Source organism: Humulus lupulus, chromosome 3 (genome assembly GCF_963169125.1).
Source record: "Humulus lupulus chromosome 3, drHumLupu1.1, whole genome shotgun sequence".
In the NCBI taxonomy this organism is placed as follows: Eukaryota; Viridiplantae; Streptophyta; class Magnoliopsida; order Rosales; family Cannabaceae; genus Humulus; species Humulus lupulus.
The window spans coordinates 224630893-224653928 of record NC_084795.1 but is presented as its reverse complement, the minus strand read 5'-3'; the positions used below and the strand labels follow the sequence as shown (position 1 = coordinate 224653928).

General features: G+C 34.8%; 3 protein-coding genes across 4 annotated transcripts; all 3 read left to right on the top strand.

Moving 5' to 3' along the window:
- Positions 1–3570: 3570 nt before the first annotated feature.
- LOC133821542 (uncharacterized) lies at positions 3571–4194 on the top strand. The gene is made up of 2 exons (XM_062253775.1): positions 3571–3736; positions 3917–4194. Exons 1-2 carry the CDS (start codon positions 3630–3632, stop codon positions 4119–4121), a joined length of 312 nt encoding a protein of 103 aa, XP_062109759.1. The 5' UTR covers positions 3571–3629; the 3' UTR covers positions 4122–4194.
- A 468-nt stretch (positions 4195–4662) lies between these two features.
- Positions 4663–5478, top strand: LOC133821541 (mediator of RNA polymerase II transcription subunit 15a-like). Of its 2 annotated transcripts, XM_062253774.1 has the most exons (3): positions 4663–4748; positions 4931–4955; positions 5055–5478. In XM_062253774.1, exons 1-3 carry the CDS (start codon positions 4711–4713, stop codon positions 5343–5345), a joined length of 354 nt encoding a protein of 117 aa, XP_062109758.1. In that variant the 5' UTR covers positions 4663–4710; the 3' UTR covers positions 5346–5478. The 2 variants fall into 2 exon arrangements, with proteins under 2 accessions (XP_062109758.1, XP_062109757.1); XM_062253773.1 differs by lacking the exon at positions 4931–4955 and having other exon boundaries at positions 4669–4748.
- Positions 5479–7113: 1635 nt separating this feature from the next.
- On the top strand, positions 7114–14371 carry LOC133821540 (DNA topoisomerase 2-like). The gene is made up of 7 exons (XM_062253772.1): positions 7114–7222; positions 7308–7358; positions 8668–8957; positions 9052–9075; positions 11546–11816; positions 11906–12030; positions 14141–14371. The coding sequence occupies exons 1-5, from the start codon at positions 7205–7207 to the stop codon at positions 11556–11558; spliced, it is 396 nt and encodes a 131-aa protein (XP_062109756.1). The 5' UTR covers positions 7114–7204; the 3' UTR covers positions 11559–11816; positions 11906–12030; positions 14141–14371.
- Positions 14372–23036: the final 8665 nt, after the last annotated feature.

Here is a 23036-nt window from a genome sequence, read left to right as displayed (position 1 = left end):
CATTATTTATTTAAGTCTCAAAGTTGATTAAAATAATTCATTTAACCTCTCTAAATTTCTCATAAAATAATATCTTCTTTTATTATTTTAAATTGCTTAGAAACAATAAAACTTGTAATTATTTAGAAATACTTATAAAAGTTCATGTTTCCTTTAGAACATAACATTTTCTTCTAAATTAATAAAATTACAAAATTAAGTGTGAAAAATTATAATTTAAAGTGTGGGAAATATATTTTTACTTGTATTATTTATGACTTAAATTATGTAAGTGTAAAACCCATTACTTTTAAACAAAATAATTATTTTAACTTAATAACATAAACTTTCAGCAACTATTTATTTTGTTTAAAAATCATAAGTGAATTTAAACCCAAACATTTTCTCATTAAAAAAAAAAAACTACACTTAATAATGATGTGAATATTCATGGTTACATTTTAAAAATATCAATTTAACATATACATAACTTAGAGTAAAAATTTATTCAATATACTCACATTATTTATTTCATTTTAAAGACATTTCTTATTTTTAATCAAAACTTTCCGCAACTATTTAATCGCTCAAAAATCATAAACTTGGATTAAAAACTATGTTTTCTTCTTACATATACAAAAAAGCTATAGGTATTAATTGAGTCAAAACACCATTTTAAATGTGAAATAAAATACCATTTTATTTACATAAAATCAAAATATCATTTGAGACATCACTTATGCATGCAGATCATTGTTTCACCAAATTTACTCACCAATTATACACAAAATCAAAAAGCATAACTCTTCATCAAATTCATCTTTAATTCATGCTTCTCAAAAAAACTGAAACTCTAATCTTAATATATCACTAATATACCAATTTATAAAAGATTCAAGACAACCCTTCATTTAACCAATTAACCTAGCATGTTCTTAATATGCACAAGTGACACAAAATAAAAACAACACAACATGCATCAAACCCTATAGGCTGAAACCTCATCATCAACATTTCATGTTTCTTTTTGCATGTTTACAAAAATATTGGGGAGAATAAATTAGCATAAAAATAGATCAAGACAACACTTAAGCCATAGTATGCATCTTTTAACATTTTAAAGGAACCCATTCAAAATCATACAAACAACCTGTCATGTTTCTAATATTACATTTGGCATTAAAACATAAGATGAAACTAAGCATGCTTGAGCATCACCCCTAGGCCGAAACTCTCCTAGCCAAAAACAACCAAATCTTTTCATGTCTTAAAACATCATCATATATTAGTAGATCAACAACCAAAGCCCTTGCATACTTTTACATAGAACTTTTAAACCAAACAAAACATAGCATCAAATCATAGGGAAAACCCTAGGTGTCATTACATCAATATCACCAAATCAAACACACAAAAAGAATAGAACACTACACCAAATACCCCTTAGCATAACACAAGAATATAATACTACTGAAAAAGTATTATTATATACATATATGTTGTAAAATAAAAAAATGGCGTTAATTTATTTTGGTGCCCGCCTATAACTTGTTATATTTTTTTCCCCTCTTTTCCTAGCCCGCCTATAACTCTCCCGTTTTCTTCTTCGTACCCATCTGCGCCTCTCCCTGCTTGAAATCTTCCTTAAGCATCTCTACCATCCCGACTGCATTATGCCCTGGCTCACTCACCATAACTCCTGCTCCGTTTGTCGGTTCCGGTTACCCACAGAGCAAGCCAAGCTGGACTCTTTTGGGGTCCCCGGAAGGGGTTTTGAGGTTAAGGGACTTGATGATGGGGGATGAGGACTGGTTTGAGGACTGGTAGCGGCAGATTGTGCCAGTTTCCAAGAGGCGCATAAAGCCAGAAGGTATTTGGTTATTTAGGGTTGTTGAGAAAGAAGAAGAGAAAAGAGAAAGCGTAAGAGAAATCTCTGTACACAGTCAACAATGGGGTTCTCTTCTCTGCTCAGATCTACCAACGAAGCTGCTCTGATTGAAGCATCTAGACCTGAAATCTTTGCGCCTCTTGCTTCCTCCAATCCTCCTCCTAAGGTCTTCTTCACTTTCTCTCTATCTCTAGCTAAGCTCTCCCGTAAACCCTTGGATCATTTTTAGCAATCAATAATCTTTGTTGTGCCATTTGATCGACAATTTTATTCCTATTATTTTGCCTAGTCAAGCTTAACGTGTTTATATATATTCACGTGTGTATATAAGTTTGTATGCAGTTTTCTTTTATTTTCCTCAAAGACCTATCTCGATTACATATTCTTTTGAATTTATTCCTCTATATTTTACGGTTTAAACTTGTTTATTTTCTCGATTATCGGCAGCGCATTTTTTTGTTCTTTTGTTTTTTTGTTGTTAAATTTGTTCGGAGTTTATAAATATATTATATACAATGTTTGATGTTTAAAGAACTCATGTCTATACTGTTAATGCTTTTTCAATGCTTGGCTCATATAGGTTTTGGTCGGATTGGAAGATTGGTTTTACGAGTAGCAATATTCAGGGATGATATTGACGTCGTGGCAGTGAATGATCCTTTTATTAATGCTAAATACATGTTAAGGATGTCAAGCTAGCTGCCAATGTTGTTGCTATGCTCATGAATAGTCATTATAATTTATAAATTAAAATGGCACTACTCAGATGATGCAAAAATGTTTTCTTATGTTTGTAAGACTACATCGAGCATAATATTTGGTTGACATGTCTTTGCTTACAACCTGGTTAGATGTTTGCTTCATAATGTATAATGATATGACTTAAGTCAAGTTTTTGTGCCATGCTTGCTTGATTTCTTATTGTGTTAATAGTATGTTGTTGAATGTGGTGATTTTTTTTGTCTAAAGTGGCTAAAATGATTCTGCTCCACTTTAATATGGTCAAGGCAAACTATGTTATAAAGTATGTGGAAGAACGTTTAAATTTAATTTTATTTTAGTAGCTATTAATTTTGATAAACACCTCATAGGAATGGAGGTGCTCATTGTGTGTTCTCTTAAGAAATCATCTAGTCTCCTGGACTTGTAATTCACTTTTATGCTATCTTCTCTTCATAGTTTTGACTAAATAATTTCTATTCTCACTGCTATTAAATGTGAGAGATGTCTTAAATCCGGATAATTAATTGCTTTGAAATTATTTTTATCACCTTAAACCCTCTATAAATGTTACCAAGTATTTAGTTGCATATAATTATCTCAATTATCTATTGATCAAAAAATGATTCTATTCTTTCAGATCTAACTTGAATCATGCTTCTGCTTGTTGTGTGTAATGCTTGCAGTTTGGATTTTATTGTGATTTTTTGTGAGCTTATTTTTATGTCAAGTTGAGAGCATGGCAGCTTCTTAACTTGGCACTTTAAAATTTCTCACATTTTTTGGATTATGGTCTGAGGTGAGTAGTGGCTGTAGTGATGAACCATGGTCATTAATAGGCTTATGATGCTACCTTGAATGACCTTTATATTACATGAAATTATATGTATCTGAATGAAATGAGTATTTTCAGAGTAGTTTATTAAATTGATGTCCTTTGCTAATAGTTCAACTTAAGTAACAGTTACTCCTAATTGTCTTCTAAGGTCATCCCATTATGTGAAAATGGTTATGATATTTTCTATTCTTTATCCAGGCCTACATGTTTAAATATGACTCTACTCATGGATTATTCAAAGGAAGCATTAAGGTTGTAGATGATTCAACCATAGAAATCAATGGGAAGCAGATTAAGGTTGTGAGTAAAAGGTAATTTTCATCAGATCTTAGCATGAAAGTGTATACATATTCTTTATTTTGCTTATAGCACTTGCAAATGTGGGTGTTTTTTGTTTAAAGCTTAATGTATTATGACTGGTTGTGTCATAAAAAATAGAGGAGATCAGATGGGCATATATATTTATATGTGGTCTATGCTTTATTATACAGGTATATAGCTATGAACTTCAACTGCACAGTTCCTAACAATCCAAAGTTCCAATGCAGCAACAATTGCAACAGAGTGGATCTAATTTGCTTCCATCTCAGGCACAACAACCACAACAGCAAATTGTGTCACAGATTCAGTCACAGTCGCAGATGCAACAACAGTTGGGTTTGCAACAACAGCCAAATCCACTACAACGTGAAATGAGGCTTCAACCATCAGGTCCAAATGTAATTGATCAGCAAAAGCAGTTATATCAACCATAAAGACCTCTTCTAGAGACATCATCAAGTATGTTGTTGCCTTGTATAGTTTTGCATTGTTTTAAAGGTTTCTATAATTAGCAATTTTGCATTTCTCATATGATATTATGTGAACATCCTTTTGTAGCATGTGTCGATTCAGCTGCAACTGGACATGCGAGTGGAGTTGATTGGCAAGAAGAGGTTTACCATAAGGTAATATGACTTGTTCATCAAACTAATTCCACCTATCTAGCTAGGATTCTGTAGCTGTTATGGAAGTAATTAAGATAATTGTGGATGACCAAGAATGTGAAACATACATGTAGTAATAAACTATAAATATCTGATTGGGAGGATAAAAAAACAATGAAGACATTATATGAATGATAGAAATTATGGTTGTTATTATATTTCATAAAAGCATGTACTATGTAGCTGACTGATGCATGTTAATTTAAGTTATCGACACCTGAAAAAGTTAAAGTTAACTGTTTTTTTTTCCATTTGTCGGCAGATCAAAACAATGAAGGAACTATACTTACCTGAACTTCATGAATTGTATCAGAAAATTGCTGGCAAATTACAGCAGGTACGTTCTCATTTTTACTTACACGGATCTGTTCAAAAATATATGAAATTTAATTAAAATAAACAAATTAATGAAAACCCATAGTATAAAAGTAGAAAAGGGAAAGAAATTGAAACTTTTTAGCTTAAGTGAACCTTTTCTTATACTGTAAGCTTACTTGAGTCTGTTTTTTCTTTTGCCAGCTTACTCGATCGTTTAATGAAAGCGGTTAGTCATTGCTTTTTCCTTTCACTTGATAATGTATTCATTTTTGGTGGTTCCTCATTTGTTGTTGGTTAATGATTTATAATAATCTCTGGTTTCTAGGTAAAATCTATGTCACCTAAGGCATTGAGTGCTTCTGTCAGGGACATTGGCTCTGTTGTCAGCATGGTTGATAGGTTTGCAGGATCAGCTCTCAGTAATGGATCTAAAGCTGCAGTTGATGAGGATTTAGTTGCTATGACAAACTGTCGTTTACAGGTAAGAAATTTCATGAGCCACGACAGAACTAACGGGACAAGGAAAATGAAGCGCTACACTAGTGCCATGCCCTTAAATGCTGTGCTGAGAGTTCATTTTATCATATCCATTCAGAAACTTATACCTGTGAAGTGACTATGGTGATCTTGTTGCAGGCAATTCATGCTCTTAAAGACGAAATTAGGGAAATAAATCAGCGTCTTATTGACACTGTTATTGATATTAGTGAGGAATCAAGTGTTGTAGCAGCAACTGCTGAAGGAGATGAAGGGACCATTGTCAAGTGCTCTTTCAGCGCCGTGGCACTTAGTCACCATAATTGCTTAATACGGTTTTTTTTTCTGGGTTATTGATCTCTTATGTAATTGAAGTTAATTTTATTGCCTCTGAACTTATATTTATGAGAATTTCCATTTATTAATGCAGCATTTTAACTCATATCTTGTTAATGAATTTTCATAATTTAATCCGATAAAAATCAATTTTTTAGCTGGAGTTTATACTGCTTTTATTCATATTGTTTCTGATAGTTTTTAGTAAATTCTCTTACATGGTTAAATTGTGTCTACTGACTGCGCATAGTCAATGCATTACTTCATAAGACCACTCAAGATAGTTTTATATGTAGTTAAGGAGTCTAATTAGTTAGCATCGGGATTAGGACTCCTAGTGAGACTAATTAGGCTCTTGGGCTTTCATTAAAATTTTCAACCTTTATTTTGAATACTTGTGCTCTGTAACTGTAAATTTTCTATATACAGTGAGCTTTGGAAGATGAACTATCCGCAGCAGAGAGCCAGCAAAAACCTTAGACACAGTATTAAAGTAAGGTGTTGTGGATACAAAGAATCTAGAACATTACCTTCTAAGTTCATAAAAATTCTATGTAGATCATTTCCTCTGTTCGTATGGTTGCCAATTTTCCACCCATCCTTCACAGAATCTTTTACATCAATTAGCCAAGTTGTTGGTGTTAAAAGTTTGTGCTTTTCCCCAAATTTCCAAATGGTTTAAAGGTTCTTTCTTTGATTCTGAATCTTAATATATTTTTCTATATTATGACATAATATAATTGGTTTGTCTTTAACAGTCTCCAATAGGAGATGAAGTTGCCCCCAATCCGGGTTCTCAAGGTCAAATACCCTGGTCTTGTAAGTCAACACACCTCTATAATTTTTTAGGCTAATGAGTTCTTATGAATATTGTTGACTGTTTTTAATAATAGATAATTTTTTAATTGTTTCATCTTTCTTTTGTCCAAGTAATCTATAGTGATTACTTTCTTTTTTAATAGTTCAGGGTATTTATTGGTTTTGTTTATGGTAGTTTAGAATCACCATGCTTGGATTTTATGTGTTTATATGCATTATTTTTTACTAATGATATATAGAGATGTTGTGTTTCCTGTTTTGTTAGACATATCCTGTAAAATATATGTTAGTTATTGGAATTTTAATGAAGCAATAATACTTCAGGAATTTTAATGTTAGTTATAGCAAAGTCTATTCCTTCCTTTTGGTCAACTGCTGTAAGTGATCTGTGTTTTCCTTTCCTTTTAACTTCTATAAAGAGATTACGACCTTCTGTTTTCTGGTTAATGAATAGTTTAAAAATAATGATTTTTCTTCTTCTTCTTCTTCTTCTTCTGTACAGTTTCTGAATCACCCTGCTTTTGGTTTGAGCAAGTGTTGATGGGCTGTTCTTGAAGCATATATAATAGCTATTTTTGGCCAGCCATTATGTTGTTATTGCCAAGTCACACAATTATCTTGCCATATTTTACATTTTATGTTCTCAATGAAGCTTATTAGCATTCATGTATTTTCTCAATATATGTATGCTCTTCAGTGTTTCTTGCTTGTAAGTGAATTTACTTGCACCTGATTCTTAAATTTTATTTTATTCTGTTTTAGCTACATGATTTTGATACATGCATTACAAAAAATGAAGAAGCTATTCAAATTGATCCTCGCTTTGCTGAGTGTTATGGAAACATGGCAAATGCTTGGAAGGTAATCTTTAGTATCTTTTATGGTTCCACTGTCAAGTATTTAGCCTGCAAGCATCTAATAGACAATTATTATGTTTCTGCTGCAGGAGAAGGGCAACATTGATGTTGCAATCCGCTACTATTTAATTGCTATCAAGGTTTGTTACATCCATCAATCTAGTCCATAAGTGGGGTTTTTTGTGTGATGTGTTTGCAATATATACTTTTTGAGTTCAAATTATATTTTCTATTTTTGTCTTACAGTTATTAGTTAACTCCTGATATATTCTCTCCACTGGTGGGGGTGTTTATGTTATTTGAAAGTGTTAATAATCAATTCTTTAGCTGACATAAGTTGGTGCTTGCTTAAATTATTACTTTAGTGTTGATAAATTCCAGTGAACACATGTATGTGTGTTTTTTCATAAACACATGTTTGCATAATAATCTATGAAGTTTTTTCTGATTCTCTTGATGTGATAATGTGTGCATAGAATATGTTTGATTAAATTCTTGAATGACTTGTATTTTCTTTAACACTTTGCTTCATCCTTCCTAGTAGTACACATTGCTGCTCTGAAATATGTTTTTGTTCATCAGTGTCCTACTTGCTGGTAAAATATAATGTCTGTCTTTGTTTTGTTTTGGTAAAAGGTAAATCCATAACATTGACATATATAACTCAGCATTGTTGAGTTGTGCATTGAAAAAATTATAGAGCAGTTACTGAGTGTGTATTTTCTTCTCTACAGGTTTCTATTCTGTCGGGTAGTGCATGCATTACATGCTCCTACCTTCAATAAGGATGAATTCATACCAAAATCTATGCCTGAGCTATGATGATAATGTCAAGAAAACTACTGGTGGACGAAATGGGTATGGTGCTAAGCTCACTAATATCTTCTCAACTGAGTTTATCATCGAGACCGTGAATGGAAAGCGTCTGAAGAAGTACAAGAAGGTATAGAAGTTCATTTCTTGATTAGGATGTCAGACAAGTTATCTTTTTAGTTAATTTGAATTTTGAGCTTAGTATACTTGTTTAGTGGACTGGGTGTTTCGTGTTGAATATTTGAAGGTTTTCCCTAATTTGGAAATAATTTGTTTATTCATGTGTTTTATTGATTAGGGTTTCAGACAAGCTCTCTTTTTAAGTTAAAGATCATTTCTTGATTTGGGTTTCAGACAAGCTCTTTTTTTTAGTTAAAGATCATATCTTGATTTGGGTTTCCGACAAGCTCTCTTTTTTAGTTAATTTGAAATTTTGGTTAGCATAGTTTGGCAGACATTGTGATTTGATTGGGTTTGTGTGTTTACGATTTGAAGTTCTTCCATAAATTGGGACTAATTTGTTTATAAATTTCATTTCTTGATTTTGATTTAAGACAAGCTCTCTACTGTGGTTAATTTGAAATTGGGTTCAGCATACATATTGATTTGATTGGATTTTCTTTTGATTGTTTGAAGGTTTTCTCCAATAACATGGGGAAGAAAACTGATCCAATGATCACAAAGTGCAAGGAGAGTGACAACTGGACCAAGGTGACTTTTAAGCCAGATTTGGCTAAGTTTAACATGACACATTTAGAAGATGATATTGTTGCGCTGATGAAAAAGAGAGTTTTTGATATGGCTGGATGCCTTGGGAATAATGTGAAAGTGGAACTTAATGGAAAACGAGGTCCTGTGAAATCATTTTTAGATTATGCTGATCTTTATTTGCGCTCTGCCCGCAAATCAGATGCTACTATTCCAAGGTTTTTTTTTCACACTGATTCTAGTTAAGGTTTTTTTTTTCCCTTCATTTGTTATCTTTTTTGCTAACATACTCTTTTGACCATTTCTCTACAGGATCACAGAGAAAGTGAATGACAGGTGGGAGGTTTGTGTGAGCCTTAGTGATGGGCAATTTTAACAGGTATTTGAATTTTTATGTTAAATGAGAGTACTTTTGTAACGCCCTGGTTACCCCAGAACAGTTACGGTGAACGGTGAACCAAAAATTTGACTCATTGCCTGAATCCTTTGGTTAAAAACGTGTTCTAAGTGTTATTAACAGGTTAAGGTGAAAACCAACAAAAAGGAAAGGATATGTTTTATTGATACACAAAGTTGTTCATGGGCCCACAAGAACATTTACAAGTTATTTACAACTCAAAAAGGTCATTACTGTTCCAAAAGTTCAAACCCCGCCGACCTAAGCGACAAAAATAAGGGTAAACCCCCTAGTTCCTCTGAGAACTCCTTGGCCGTGGTGGTCAAGCGGCCGCATATGTACACATCACCACCTAAGCTCTCCACTCAAGGCTGGGTGAGCTTTTCTTTTCCTTTACCTGCACCACATAGCACCCATGAGCCAAAGCCCAGCAAGAAAACATAACACTATATGTAAACATCATCAAATGATTATCATTATAATCACAGAGAGCTCATACCTTTCAAACAGATGAGTGAATATCACTTGAGGTTCTGGTAAACCATACTGAGTGACTGGCAAGCAAGTCACTAATTCAAATGGAAGAGTGGCTGCTGGGTAACCCACTAGCCTTCAACAGGTTCTGGTAAACCATACTGAGTGACTGACAAGCAGGTCACTAATTCAAATGGAAGAGTGGCTGCTGGGTAAGCCACTAGCCTTCAAGCGCTTATAATATTCATCGAACTTAAGGTCGGTCTGGCATTAATGCTCTTTGAGTCATTCAATGCAGAAAGTCAATTAGATCTAATATTTGTTGGCTTGCATTGAACACATTAATGCCGTCCTGACTAATGAGTCAGCACTATGTGACCAGTGCCCAGTACCACTGCCGAACCTGACTAATAAGTCACAGCTTCACAACTGATACTAACACCTTTGCCAAATCTGACTAATGAGTCAGTACCATGCACAAGTGAGCAACATTTGATAAGTATTCCACATTCAATTCATGTCCACATTTATAAAACCAACATGCCTCATGAATAACAATGCATGTCACATTTGGGGTGCAGTTTTCTTACCTCTGATTCGAGCTAGAATGAACAAAAGAACGACCCTTGAGAACGATTTAGCTTTTAGTCCTTTCGCGGTTACCTAATCATAACGCATTATAGGATACCATCAATAACATGATAATCAAAGGTTCTCAAACCAATATCTAGCCTCCGAGAGATCAATCCAAACTAATCAAAGTAGTAGGGACACTCTCAAGGCCTAAAACTAGGTTCCCGGGGTCAAAACGAGCAAACGGGGCGAAAACTGGGCAAGGGCTGCGACCCTAGCACCTTGGGCCGCGGCCCCCAGAGTTCCCTGAAGCAAGGGCCGTCGTGCCCTCCATCAAGGGCCGCGGTGCTCAGCAGGCACAAAAAGCCCCACCTGCTTCTTCAAGACAAGGCCGCGACACCCCAACAGGGTCGCGGCCCCCAACTCTGGGCCATTCCCAAACGTGTTTTTAACACTCCAAAATCTCCAAAAACATACCTAAACATTCCCCAATCATCAAAACAAGATTCCCAAGCTTCCCAATGCACCAAAACCCTCAAAACCCAAGGTTCAAACGAATCGAAAACTCAACAATTCACTAAGTCCAATTCAAAGCATAGAAACTCTAAGAACTCAAAACTTTAAACTTATATTACCTTCGATTAGGTTGTTTTCTGTCAAATCCTTCAGTCAAGAAGCTTCCAATCTTTCCTAGGATCGCTACGCCTCGATCCTCACCTGATTCTGACTCCTAGAACTCAAGATTTCTTCAAATATGCTTCGGGTGGCAAAAATGAACTAACGAAGGAGAACGAGAGGTTTTCTAATCGTACGTTCTATCTGACAGCTAGTTCAAGCTTAAGTAACCTCAAATAAAACCTAATGCTTGGGGTTCCAAAAATACCCCCAGGGACATTATAGTCCAAATCTCCAGAATTTCACCCTGATCTCAAATATTCCCAATTTATCAACAAATAAACATTCCTATTATCCCAAAATTGACCCCGTTATGACAAAACCGCTAATCCACTAAAAATGACCGTCTCATGCCGAATAGCTCGAATATATCTCCATAATGATGGAATCTCATTCACAAATCACATCATGCACCTAGATACACAAATTTACCCTCAATGGGCCAAATTATCAAAGCAGCATAATATTTCAAATGTGGACCCACATGCATGCATATGGCATCATATTATAATATAATTCACATAAACATGCATATATTCATTTAATGGCGTAATTAAACAATTACGGCCCTCCCGGCCAACTAAACCGCCACTAAACCACATCGAAGAATTCGGGGCATTACAACTTTGATGCCGTTCTGCACTTTTAAGGGTGTTTTATTCTGATTGTTTTCTCTTGTCAAACCAGGTTAGCTTTGTAAATTTGATTGCCACAATCAAGGGTGGAACTCATGTAGATCACGTCACAAGTCAGATCACTAATCATGTCATGAATCTTGTAAATAAGAAGAACAAGAATGCCAACTTGAAAGCCCACAATGTGAAGAATTATTTATGGGTTTTTTTCAATGCTCTTATTGACAATCCTGCTTTTGATTCTCAAACTAAAGAAACTCTTACCATTCGTCCAAGCAGTTTTGGGTCTAAATGTGAACTCCCACCAGAGTTCTTAAAGAAAGGTTCGGGAAGCTCTTTGCTTGTTTATGTAGATGCACTCTTATCATTACTTTCTGTATCTTTGTTTATGTTTTACCTTTCAAACTTGCAGTGGCAAAGTCTGGCATTGTGGATAGTCTTCTTTCCTGGGCCAACTTCAAGCAGAACAAGGATCTTAAGAAAACAGATGGAGCTAAGACAAAAAGGGTTCACAATATCAATAAGCTGGAGGATCAGGTACTGAGTTTATATTTCAAATGAATTTCCTTTTGTTTCCACACTTTATTTAATAGTATTGAAACTTGAAAGAGCTTGGTTATATGTATATATATAGTAATTCGAATAGTAGTTCATAGTTATACCATCAAGACAAAATAGAAAAACACAGATTTTGGTGGAGCATAAACCTATACATATAATATAATCTAATTCAAAAAAATGAGGTGCACACCAACCGTTTGTTAAATGGTCTCTCAAAAATCTGTTATTGTCATTTGTATTAGTTCTATTTTGGATGCAACAAGTTAAAATGGTTGGTGTTGTCATTTCTTTCATTTTAATTAGCAGTTATTGTTGTCACCTAAAACTTAAATTAGTTATCAGTAGTGTTAGTGTTGAATTTATTCTTCAATATATTTATGAGCTTATATGCCTGTGGTCGTGCATTATGCAGGCTGATCATTCTCAATTTATTTTGGTCTATGTGTATTATTAATTTTCATCATGTCCTGATGCAATTTATGCTATTTGGTAAATGCCTTGTTCTAATTACAATTCATTTATCAACAAATTTATACTTATGGTTCAAGACTAGACTATTTAATTGGTGAAAAGATTATCTGGTCTAAACTTGCTAGACTAAAATAATTTTTTTAGTATCATTTGGTAGATATTGTCTTAAGGACAACTTTTTTAGCAATGATTTATGGCAAGATTTATCATTGTATTTATGTGAATGAACATATATTATAGAATCTGTATTTGTTATGCCTTTGACTTTAACTCTGTTTAAATATGTATTTTCTTGTTTTGAAATTGGAAAAGTCAAGAACACGAGTTGGACATTTTCTCTTTTTTTTTTTTCTGTAGTATGGATTTTGGAGTATGGAAAGAAAACAGCAGAAACACTTACAACAAATGGGACGGGGTTGCTCGCAGCACCACACAGGTACTCATGTCTTGTAACTATAACCAAATTTAATAGTTTGATCAGCAAAACCTCAATTTGATTCTTGTCATGACAATGAAATGATGTTTCCTGAGGTTGGTAAAATAGTGCATGGACCAATTTTTTTTCTCAGCTTTCATGGTTCCTAAATTGAACTCATTAAAGAGAGTTAGTCAAGAGCTTTATTTATATAGAGAATGGTAGTACAGAGGGGGTAGTTATGAAACTAACTACCATATAACAAACTCATCAGCAGACAAACTAACATAACTAAATAATATTAACAACTAGTGCTTTCAGAAGTGAATCATGTCTTGTTAACAGAATGATTTTTCAACTGGTTACAGGTCTTTCCCAGAGCTTGGACAACAATTTTGATTTCTCTAGTAATCTTATTCATTTTTTTCTCTGCTATATATATTGGGACCTGTTCATGTTTTCATTCATTAGTAATCTTATTATTATAAATAATATGAATATATTATCATTAGAAATATAAACAAATAAGTGGTAGTCAAAAAAGTTACCACATAAGAGAAAATTCCAATGCCATATCATGTGAATAGTCTTCCCATGTCAAGGGACATAGCTCCCTGTATCATAATTTTTTTCAACTCAGAAACTGACCCATTTAGTTTTGTAGCCTCTGCTTTTCTCTTTGAATTTATTTTGATTCTTCAATTCCTTATTTACTTTTAATCTGATACTTGTGTTTCTTACGTTTTGGGCATTAAAACTATGGTGTTTCCCTTTTTTGGCTCCTATACTTGTGTTACAGGAAATTCAATGAAATTATACATATAATGAATTATGTTTGTGTAAAAATTATTTATATAAACATACAATTAATTTCAGTCACATTTTTTTACAAGTGGTTTGAATCATATTCAGATTGAAAAGAGAGAATGAAAAAGATAAGTGAAGGGACTAAACTATAAGTTGCAATCAACATGAAGGGACTAAACAATAAGTTGCATCCATTCCATATATTTCATAAGTTAATTAAAGTATGTGATGATTCTCAATGAATCACTGATAAGTGAATTGGCTATATGGCACTTTAGTTAGTTATATAAACTAGTTCATATAACTAATTTAAACATTATATGCTTACAGGTGGAAACTAGCTTAAGTCTTATGTTCTTAATAATAAAAGGATTTTTTTTTTACAATGAGCAGGTATATTGAGATGATTTCTTTGGAGCAATTCTTGACAACATTTGTAGTTGAGGCCTTTAGAATGGAAGAATGTATTTCACTAATTTTTGTATACATTTCCTGTTTTGTATTTAGTGATAAAGGAATCTGAATTGGGCATAAATTATGTTGTAATATGATTTCTTAAGCCTAGACTAGTAGACTAAATATTGTAATTACATTTGAGTAATTAATAAAAATCTATTTATGTTACCTTATTTGGCTTCAACTTTCATATTTGTTTTCCTAGTTTTGTGTACGTAAAAAAAGATTATGTTTCTCTGAGCTAATATAACACATGTGTTATACTAAAGTGTAGTATAACACAAATAATGTGTTATAGTAAAGTATAGTATAACACAAAAAATGTGTTATACTAAAGTGTAGCATAACACAAAAAAAGTGTTATACTAAAGTGTAGCATAACACAAAAATAGTGTTATACTAAAGTGTAGTATAACACAAAAAAAGTGTTATACTAAAGTGCAGTATAGCACAAATTTATAAGTACTGAAATGTGTTATATAATCGACTATAAATAACTTAATTAAACACTTATCTATTTATTAAAATAACACAGATATTGTGTTATCGTTGACAGTATAATAACACATCTATATAACAATGATAAAGTGTTATGTAAAGTACCCTAACCTACGATAACATAGTCGGTCTTAACACATCAAAAAGTGTGATGGTATGTTTTGATAACACATTTTCAGTGTTATTAAAAGCATCTTTTCTTGTAGTTGAAGTGGATCCATTACCTCTCTTGATTGTAAAATCAACAACCCAAAATAATCACCACCTTTAATCAACCCCTAAGGATTTGAAACCCACAAAAAGAAAAACAAGAATATTAACATGAATACTAGAGATTAAGAAGATGAGAGGATTAAACCACCAAGAATGAAAGACACTCACCTAGGATTTGAAATTTCTTCCCCTTCCCCTTCCTCTTCCTTCTTTCTTTCTTTCTTCTTTTCTCTATTTCTCTCTCTAGCTCACACGCACTCTCTCTCTCCTCCTAGGCGTCAATAATAAGAGCACAGAATGCTATTCTCTTTTCTTTCTTTCCCTTTTATCACCCTAAGGCAAAACTAGTCCAAATAAGAAAAAGGGTAAGTTTCCTATTTTTGTGTATTTTGTTTTTTATTTGATATTTTTTCTTAAGTATAGGAAAATAAAATGTGTATAAAGATGAGAACTCTTTCCCTATTTTATCTAATGTTCATCCAATCAAATTAATCTAAGACCAAACCAAATAGGAAAGAAAATCGCTCATTTTCCACTCTCCTACATGCCACTTCTCCTTTCCTCTTCTTTTATTTTATTTTTAATTCTTTTTATTAAATAAAAAAACCAATAAATGAAAATTAAAGTGTAGAAAATCTATTGCATGCACACCATTCAACCATGCACATGGACACCCCCAATTTCTAAGGTGCATCTCTACTTACGATGCACCTTGGTGCATTCAATCAAAACTCATTTTATTCACAAAATAAAAATGATAAATAAAAGAATTAACAATTATATTTACTCAATTCCTACTAAACAATTCAAACAATAATAAAAAAAATTCATATAACTTAACAATTAAAAATCAAACAAAGCACAAAATTAAAAAAAAATTGGTGCGCTACAATATACCCTCCTTAAAAGGAATATCGTCCTGAAATTATTTCATACCAAATAACTCGGGGTATCTTTCTCTCATATCTTCCTCCAAGTCCCATGTTGCTTCTCGTTTCGTACTATTCTTCCATAGGACCTTAACTAATGGAATCTTTTTGGATCTCAGTTCCTTGATTCCCTTTCTATAACACGCTCGGACTGTTCATCGTAATTCAAGTCCTGCTTCAGTTGTAACGACTCATAACTTAGAACATGAGAGGGATATGACACATTCTTACGCAACATCGAGATGTGAAATACATTATGTGTTTTAGCTAGTGCTGGGGGCAGTGCTAAATGGTACGCAACTTGCCCTACTCTGTCCAAAATCTAAACTTGACCTATATTTCTCGGGCTCAACTTACCTTTCTTCCCAAAATGCATAACACCTTTCATTGGCGAGGCTCTCAAGAACACAAACTCGCCCACTGAAAAATCGATGTACCTTCTCTTAAGGTCTTCATAACTCTTTTGCCTACTTTGAGCAGTAAGCATCCTTTGGCGAATTTTCTCAATCGCCTCGCTAGCTTCCTTAACTGCCTCAGGGCCTAATATTTGCTTCTCCTCAACTTCATCCCACTGCAAAGGAGATCTACACTTGCAACATTGATCCTTGATTAGAAATTATCAACTTTGGAACCCCATGAAGTCTCACTATCTCACTCACATACAATTCTGCATATTGGTCCGCTGGGTAGGTGGTCTTAACTGGTAGGAAATGGGCAGACTTAGTGAGCCTATCGACTATTACCTAAGCAGAATCATGTTGCTTTGTAGTTCTGGGTAGTTCTACCATAAAATCTATTGTTATATCTTCCCCTTCCATTTCGGAACGTAAAGTGGTTGAAGTAACCCTGCTGGCCTTTGGTATTTGTCCTTGACTTGCTGGCATGTCAAAAATCTAGCAACAAACTCAGTAATGTCCTTCTTCATCCCAGGCCACCAATACAATGCCTTAAGGTCTTGTTACATCTTTGCGACCCTGGATGTAAGAAATAGGGTGTTGTATGCGCCTCTTTCATAATACTTTCCTTAATCTCATCATTATTTGGCACACAAATCCTATCCTTATATCGCAGCAATCCACCGTTGGACATAGTGAAGTCACCACTACCACTCATCTGTACATTCTCACGCTCCCATCCTTCTTTTTCACAAATAGGATGATGCCCCCAATGGCGAATGACTAGGTCTTATGAACCCCTTATCCAAAAATTCCTCTATCTAGATCTTGAGTTCCTTCAACTCTGCAGGTGCCATTCGATAGGGTGCTTTAGATATTGGTGCTGTTTCTGGTGCATGTTTGATCACAAATTTGATTTCTCTGTCCGGGGGTAAACCTAGTAATTCCTTGGGAAACTTTTTCGGAAACTCACAGACAATATGAACATTTTATTGTTTTAACTCTGTCTCCTTGGATTTATCAACCACACTAGCCAGAAATGTCAAACAGCCATGCTGCATCATATTCCATGCTTCTAGTGACGATATTATGGGTGTATGAAAACTCGCTACCTCTCCTTTAAAAGAAAAGACTTTTCCTTCTTCTGGTCTGAACTCCACGGTCTTTTCCCGACAATCAATTGTCACTCCATGTTTGGATAACCAATCCATCCCAAGTATGGCATCATTGTCTAGTATGTATAATTCTATAAGATCTATCGGACATTCCCTGCCCTGTATTGTTATAGGTGCTGACTGTAACCAATTAGTTGACAACATCATGTATCCCGATGGTAACATTCTACTAAAACTATGCTCAAACAGTTTAAAAGGCATACCCAATTAATCAATCATATTCATAGAAATATAAGAGTGAGTCGCTCCAGAATCAATAAGGACTCTACACATCATACCAGAAATAAGGACCTGGCCTGTGACTACGGTGGTACTATCGGCTGCTTCACTTTTGGTTAAAGCAAAAATCCATGCTGGCACTAGGTTGTTATTGCTATTTTGTCTCTCTTTCCATTGTGGGCAATCTTTCTCAGATGTCTTTCCTGACCGCAATTGTAACATTTGTTGGTGCCGGCCTCACATTCTCCCATATGTCGTCTCGAGCATTTAGGACAGCTAGGGTGCTCAACTTTGTTTCTTTGATGATTCCACGGTTTCAATCATTATTGCAACTGTTGCGGTTGTTATGGTGTTATGAGTGTTGTAACTGTTGTTATTTGTGGCCAGGGGTCTAGGTCTCTTGTCGGTACCACTATTCTACCCGTCATTAGCTTTCCTCTTATTGGCCTCATGGAAGCCCTTATTTCGGTGGGCCTCTCTTCTGGCAGCATTGTCCTTCCATATCTGGTCCTCCAAGTATTATGCTTCGATTGCCTTATCCAGTACTTCAACATAATTGACCACCTCGGCATTGGTCATCTTAACGTCCCTAGCAATCATTGGCTTGAGTCATCTCATAAACCCTTGGACTCCCAGGGCTTCCGTTGGTACAGCTTCAGGAGCAAATTTAGCCAACCTATCGAACTTCTGATCATAGTCAGTGATAGATAGGTTTCCCTGGACCAAAGTGACGAACTCATATCATTATTCGCATAACAGACCATTCTTACCATTTCATAGCATAAACATAGAAATTCTATCTAACTTCCTTACCTTAGGTCCGAGCAAAGCAAAATGAGAAAATCTTCACAACGAGCCTATAATCATAACCAAATATTTCTCTTTAGAATCACATGTAAAATATCGTACCCAACACATATACATCATGGGCCATGCACACATGGTGCAAATTGTCCATTAATTCTAAACATGCACATTTTCACATAAAATCACAAAAGAATAATGTCAGTTCTACCTATTATCCCTTCACGGTTACAAAGTAAAAATTATATGTTTGAATAATAGGCATATATTTGAACGTAAAAGTGTATTTTCATGCGACATGCATACGTGAGAGTGTTGTTAAAAAGTGACATTTTAAAACGATTCTTCATGCGCAATTCTAAACTTTTCAAGTAAAAATTCAGAAACATATTCTTTTTACCATTATTTATTTAAGTCTCAAAGTTGATTAAAATAATTCATTTAACCTCTCTAAATTTCTCATAAAATAATATCTTCTTTTATTATTTTAAATTTTATAGAAACAATAAAACTTGTAATTATTTAGAAACACTTATAAAAATCCATGTTTCCTTTAGAAAATAACATTTTCTTCTAAATTAATCAAATTACAAGATTAAGTGTGAAAATTATAATATAAAGTGTGGGAAAATATGTTTTTACTTATATTATTTAAGACTTACATTATGTAAGTGTAAAATCCATTAATTTTAAACAAAATAAATATTTTAACTTAATAACATAAACTTTCAGCAACTATTTATTTTGTTTAAAAATCCTAAGTGAATCTAAACCCAAACATTTTCATATTAAAATAAAAAAAACTGCACTTAATAATGATGTGAAAATTCATGGTTACGTTTTAAAAATATCAATTCAACATACACATAACTTAGGGTAAAAATTTATTCAATATACTCACTTAATTTATTTAATTTTAAAGACATTTCTTATTTTTAATCAAAACTTCCATAACCTATTTAATTGCTAAAAAATAAAAAACATGGATTAAAAACTATACTTTCTTCATAAAATGTAACGCCCTGGGTAACCAAGACCGTTACTCTGTGCTTTTAAAATAGTGAAAGGCCTGCTAATTAGGTCATTTGAACTGAAATGTGTTTCTAAAGTCATCTGATAGCTTAGGGTTGAAAGATTTTGATTATAAGATGATAGATTTTCATTAAAATAAGAATTTGATACATGGGATCCCAAAAATAAGATTTACAAGATGGAAACGATTCTCAAAAGTTAATACAACAGTAGCCAGTCTAAATGGCAAAATAAAATTTAGAGCTCTAGTTCGTGTAAATTCCATCATCCGTGGCAGTCGAGCAGCTGTCGATGTACACTCCGCCCCTAGAGCTCTCCAACTCATGGTTGGTCAAGTATTCATTTTCCTTTACCAGCACCACGTAGCACCCATGAGCCCAGGCTCAGCTAGAAAACCATAAACAACAAGCACAGACACAAACTAGAGTATATAACAAACTTCATCCAACTAGTTAAATTTATCACCAGAATACAAGTATTAAGCTACGTAATGATAAACATATACATTCGAACTTATAACTCAATCTATAATACAAATATTTAGGTGCAGGAACCCTTAGGTCGAGCCCTTTGGTTATTTAGCTGATCCCGACTCACTTAGGTCGAGTTGTGTTCAGCACGCTTATCATCAGCCCCAGCACCCTTAGGTCGTATTTTCACATAACATATAAGAGATATATAGTTCATAGAACACACATGTTCAATTACAAGGAATCCCAGTCCCTTTCACAATCACATGGGTGCAGTTTTCTTACCTTGAGTCCCAAGTGTTAGACAAAGATCGGTTCCGAGCACGATCCCCAATCCTGAGCCAACAGTAACCCTAGTCATAAGCAAAAATTGATTGCTATCCAATTCTAATCAAATTAAATGTTTTGGAAATAAATTCTAGCCTCTGGGACCTCGAATTTTACTAAATCGGGTAGTAGAATTCGTCCCGAGCGCTTAGGCTTAAATCCCCAAGCCTCCTCGAGCCTAGAAACAATCATAGGCTAAAATTGTCTAGGCGGGCCGCGAACTGCCCCTAAGGATCACGGCACACCTCAAGTCAGAGGCACAAACTCTGCATTTGGGGGAGGCAGGTCGCGACGCGCCCTCAAAATAGCAAGCCCTCCCAGGGTGCCCATGAATTTGGTCGTGGTTCGACCCTGCGTACCCAGAATTCCCTGGGTTTTCAGCGTGTTTACCCAACTTTCAGCCCCAAATATCCAATATTAACATGCATCCTAGCCAAAACCAGGTTCAGATACGAGTCTAGGACTCTTAATCATATATCTTAAGCGTAAAACACCCAAAAATTCTACTGAAACGACAATCTCAATTCAGCTACAAATCATCAATCAAAACCCATTCAAATTAACCCTAACAATCTAAATTCTCAACAAAACAACATAGGATCCTTACCTCAGTTTGAAGCTTCAATCCTTATAGATTTCTTTGACTGATCCTAACTTTAATCCCCTAAGTTCTCCCAGCGCAAATCCATGCTTAGTTCCCTGACATTTCCTTCAAATTTCCTTTACCTTCAAGGCACAAGAAGAGAATGAGAGAGAGTATGTGAGTGAGGGGGAGAGAAAATGTTGAGAACTTAGTGGTTTCTGGTGGGTTTTGGTTATGCCTAGAATTCCCACTGGTTTTATCCCTTAAATTTAAAAAGACCAAACTGCCCCTTAAACTTTCCCAACCCTCTAATTTCTTCTAAGGGTAAACTGGTCATTTTCTCGATTCCCGTTAATTCCTCAAATCATCCTACAAATTCTCAATTAATCCCGACATGCCCAATTAATCACCAAATACCTAGGCATTATTTAATAAATCCCAAATATACACTGAACTTCCCAAAATACCCCTATCTCACCCTATGCCGAGTATTAAACCCTGTTGTGATTACTTCGCTAATCTGCTCACTAGGATCGCCTCGAGCCATATACTGCAAATATATCCACATAATAATGTGGTCTCAATCGTTTAACACATATAATCCCATTTCTGCCCTTGACGATCCAAATTACAAATATGCCCTTATAAACAAGAACAAGCCCACATGCATATTTAATACTCATAAACATGTTTCTAAATATATTCATATCATCATAAATATCATGAATGCCACATAGTCACACATTTAATCAATAAATCACACATATATCGAATTATGCCCTCCCAGCACGCTAACCAAGGCACTAAACCTTATTAGCATTTTTTGGTCGTTACAACTATCCCCTCCTACTGAGAATTTCGTCCTCAAAATTTTATGTGAATAACTCAGGTTACTGATCCCACATAGCTAACTCAAGTTCCCAGGTCTCTTCCTCGACCTTGCTATTCCTCCATAATACTTTGACTAAAGGAATCGTCTTGTTCTGTAGAACCTTATCTTTTCTATCTAAGATCTAAACTGGCTGGTCTTCATACGATAAATCAATCTGTAGCTCTAGACCCTCATATCCCAATACATGAGTCGTATCTAAGATGTACTTTCGAAGCATAGAGATGTGGAATATGTCATGAACACCTGATAATGATGGTGGCAAATCCAATATGTATGCTATTTTCCCGATCCTCTCCAAGATCTTGAAAGGTTCTATGATCTAGGGCTCAGCTTGCCCTTTTTCCAAAACCTCCTTACCCTTCGCAATGGTGAAACTCGAAGAAACACGTGGTCCCCTACCTGGAACTCCACGTCCTTACGCTTAGGATCAACATGGCTTTTCTGTCTGCTCTACGAAGCGAGCATTCGAGCTCTGGTCTTCTCAATAGATTCATTATTCATCAGAACCATCTCCGGTCCCAAATACTTCCTCTCCCCCATCTCATCCCAATGAATGGGCAATCTACTTCTCCTTCCATACAACATCTCGTATGGAGCTACTCTAATCATTGATTGATAACTGTTGTTGTACGAAAACTCAATCAACGGGAGATACTTACTCCAAGACCCCTCGAAGTCTAACACACATGCTCTAAGCATGTCCTCCAGTATCTGAATTGTCCTCTTAGATTGTCCGTCTATCTGAGGATAAAAGGTTGTACTGAACTTTAGTTGAGTTCCCATAGCCTTCTGCAAACCACTCCAAAAATTGGAGGTAAATATGGGATCCCGGTCCAATACTATTGATTTAAGAACCCCATGGAGACGTACAATCTCCCTCACATACAACTCTGCATACTGATCCACAGTATAGGTCATCCTCACTTGCAGAAAGTGAGCTGACTTGGTGTATCTGTCTATTATCACCCACACTGAGTCATGTAGCCCCACTGTCTTGGGTAAACCTCCCATGAAATCCATAGTAATGTCTTCCCACTTCCACTTTGGAATACCCAAAGGCTGTAGCAACCCTCTAGTCGCTGATGTTCAGCCTTTACCTGCTGACAGGTTAGACACTGTCAACCTTCGTGGTGCCTGGATGGAGTGAATATGGTATAGTATGGGATTCATAAAGTATCTCTCGTCTAACTCCCATACTCATCATAACATAGATTTGATCATTGTACCGCAGTAAACTCATCTCTTATATTGAATAATCCTTAGCCACTCTTGCTAGGACATTCCCTCTAACCTCCT